The sequence below is a fragment of the Neophocaena asiaeorientalis genome, unplaced genomic scaffold, assembly GCF_003031525.2.
Source record: "Neophocaena asiaeorientalis asiaeorientalis breed wild unplaced genomic scaffold, Neophocaena_asiaeorientalis_V1.1 scaffold78, whole genome shotgun sequence".
Taxonomy (NCBI): domain Eukaryota; kingdom Metazoa; phylum Chordata; class Mammalia; order Artiodactyla; family Phocoenidae; genus Neophocaena; species Neophocaena asiaeorientalis.
This window is the reverse complement of record NW_020175018.1, coordinates 19668536-19671411: the sequence shown is the minus strand read 5'-3', so window position 1 is coordinate 19671411 and position 2876 is coordinate 19668536. Positions and strand designations below refer to the sequence as shown.

General features: G+C 67.9%; 1 protein-coding gene across 1 annotated transcript in view; it reads left to right on the top strand.

Moving 5' to 3' along the window:
• Positions 1–2876, top strand: part of ABCA2 (ATP binding cassette subfamily A member 2) — a 12405-nt gene that overhangs the window by 8888 nt on the left and 641 nt on the right. Inside the window, 11 exon segments of the mRNA XM_024762239.1 lie at positions 60–180; positions 447–683; positions 762–968; positions 1221–1323; positions 1426–1745; positions 1818–2031; positions 2122–2227; positions 2326–2437; positions 2514–2574; positions 2657–2844; positions 2847–2876. The exon segment at positions 2847–2876 is cut by the window's right edge and continues 173 nt beyond it. Coding sequence (XP_024618007.1) covers positions 60–180; positions 447–683; positions 762–968; positions 1221–1323; positions 1426–1745; positions 1818–2031; positions 2122–2227; positions 2326–2437; positions 2514–2574; positions 2657–2844; positions 2847–2876 — 1699 coding nt within the window.

Below are 2876 nucleotides of genomic sequence, written 5' to 3'. Positions count from 1 at the left end.
CTCCCCCTGCGGTTCCCCCCCTCCCACCCTGAGGTGGGCCTCACCTAGCTCTTTCACAGCACCTGGAGCGCAGTCTGGATGCCCTGCACCTGAGCAGCTTTGGGCTGATGGACACGACACTGGAGGAGGTGTTCCTTAAGGTATCGGAGGAGGACCAGTCGCTGGAGAACAGCGAGGCAGGTGAGAGGCTCCAGAGCTACTGACCAGCTCTGCCCCTGCCCCCACCACCCTACTCCACCAGGTCCGGACTTGGGCCTCACTCTTCCTCTGTCTGTGGGGACCAAGGGTCTTAGGTGGGAATAAGGATCCAGATCTCCCCAGGGTCAGACTGGGTCTGGGCCCCTCCGTGGGTGGGTGAGTGTGGAGGCTGGGGTCCTGGACAGGCCTGCAGGTGGCAGGCAGCCTTGAGCCCCATAGCCCCTTCCGTGGCTTCTCTGCCGTTGCAGACGTGAAAGAGTCCAGGAAAGATGTGCTGCCTGGGGCCGTGGACTCATTGCCGAGGGAGGGTCACGCTGGCAACCTGGCCCGGTGCGCAGAGCTGGCACAGTCACAGGTGTCGCTGCAGTCTGCGTCCTCGGTGGGCTCTGCCCGTGGTGACGAGGGGGCCGGCTACACCGATGTCTGTGGCGACTACCGCCCCCTCTGTGAGAACTTGCAGGACCCTGACAACGTCAGCTTGCAAGGTGGGAGGCGTCCGGGTGGGGCCGCCGGGTCCCTGGAGGGTGGTTAGGGCCCCCTGCTCAGCAGCCCCTCCCGTGCAGAGGCCGAGGCGGAGACCCTCTTGCGGGTCGGCCAGGGCAGCCGCAAGCTGGAGGGCTGGTGGCTGAAGGTGCGCCAGTTCCACGGGCTCCTGGTGAAGCGCTTCCACTGTGCCCGCCGCAACTCCAAGGCGCTGTCCTCTCAGATCCTGCTACCTGCCTTCTTCGTCTGCGTGGCTATGACGGTGGCACTCTCCGTCCCGGAGATCGGTATGGCCGCCCGGCCAGGCATCGGGACGTCTGCCCTGCTCGGGAGCCGTGTGGGGAACCCGCACTTGCTCCAGGCCTGGGCGCTGCGCCTGAGGCTGGTGGGCCTGCTCCTAGGCTCATCTGGGATTCCTGCCTCCTTGGGGTCCAGACCCCAGGCTCGGGCCCTGTGGGTATTGGGAAGAGGGGACCTGGGCCTAGGGGATGCTGGCAGGCCATAGGAACCTGCTCAGGCTTCCCCGTGCACCCCACCAGGCGACCTGCCCCCGCTGGTCCTGTCTCCCTCCCAGTACCACAACTATACCCAGCCCCGCGGCAACTTCATCCCCTATGCCAACGAGGAGCGCCGGGAGTACCGGTGAGGCCGTGGGACAGGCCGCCCTGCGGGGTGGGGGCCAGTGCGAGAGCTGGGGGGTGGGTGTCCCGTCCCTGAACCCAGACTGGCTCTGTGCTCTCCCAGATTGCGGCTGTCCCCCGACGCCGGACCCCAGCAGCTGGTGAGCACTTTCCGGCTGCCGTCAGGCGTGGGCGCCACGTGTGTGCTCAAGTCTCCGGCTAACGGCTCGCTGGGGCCCACGCTGAACCTGAGCAGTGGTGAGTCGCGCCTGCTGGCCACGCGGTTCTTCGACAGCATGTGCCTCGAGTCCTTCACGCAGGGGCTGCCGCTGTCCAACTTCGTGCCGCCCCCACCCTCGCCTGCCCCGTCTGACTCCCCCGTGTCCCTGGACGAGGACCCGCCGCAGGCCTGGAACACCTCCCTGCCGCCCACCTCCTCGCCAGGTACCGGCTGGTGGGGATGCCTGGGGCTCGGGGCAGCACGGGCTGGGCTGACTCTGCCCGCTGTGCCCACAGAGAACTGGACGTCGGCACCCTCCCTGCCACGCCTGGTGCGGGAGCCCGTCCGCTGCACCTGCTCCGGGCAGGGCACGGGCTTCTCCTGTCCCGGCAGTGTGGGCGGGCACCCGCCCCAGATGCGGGTGGTCACGGGTGACATCCTGACCGACATCACCGGCCACAATGTCTCTGAGTACCTGCTCTTTACCTCCGACCGCTTCCGGCTGCACCGGTGAGCCCGGCGGGAGGGGCGCGCTGGCCGTGGGCGAGGAGCAGACACCCGTCTCCCACCTGGCTCACCGGTCCTCGGCTTGCTGCCCAGGTACGGGGCCATCACCTTCGGCAACGTCCAGAAGTCCATCCCAGCCTCGTTTGGCGCCCGGGCCCCCGCCATGGTGCGGAGGATCGCGGTGCGGCGGGCAGCCCAGGTGAGCGCCGCTCGGCCCCGGGCCCCCACCCTTCTGGCCCTCGCCCGAGGTCTGCAGGGACCAACGTGGCTCTCGGGGTCCCTGTGTACTCCCCGCAGGTTTTCTACAACAACAAGGGCTACCACAGCATGCCCACCTACCTCAACAGCCTCAACAATGCCATCCTGCGTGCCAACTTGCCCAAGAGCAAGGGCAGCCCTGCGGCCTATGGTGGGTGAGCTGGGGCGGGGGGTGGGCCAGGCCGGGCGCAGAGCAGGCCCCTGAGGCTGCCCTCCCTGTGCCGCAGGCATCACCGTCACCAACCACCCCATGAACAAGACGAGCGCTAGCCTCTCCCTGGATTACCTGTAGGTGCGGGGGCGGGCGGGGGCGGGGAGCGCCACTCTGGGACTGCGTGCCGCGCAGGGCTGAGGGCCGCCTCGCCCCCAGGCTGCAGGGCACGGATGTGGTCATCGCCATCTTCATCATCGTGGCCATGTCCTTCGTGCCGGCCAGCTTCGTGGTCTTTCTGGTGGCTGAGAAGTCCACCAAGGCCAAGCACCTGCAGTTTGTCAGCGGCTGCAACCCTGTCATCTACTGGCTGGCTAACTACGTGTGGGACATGGTGTGCCCCCAGACCCCTGGCTGTCCCGTCCCCTGCTGGGCCCCC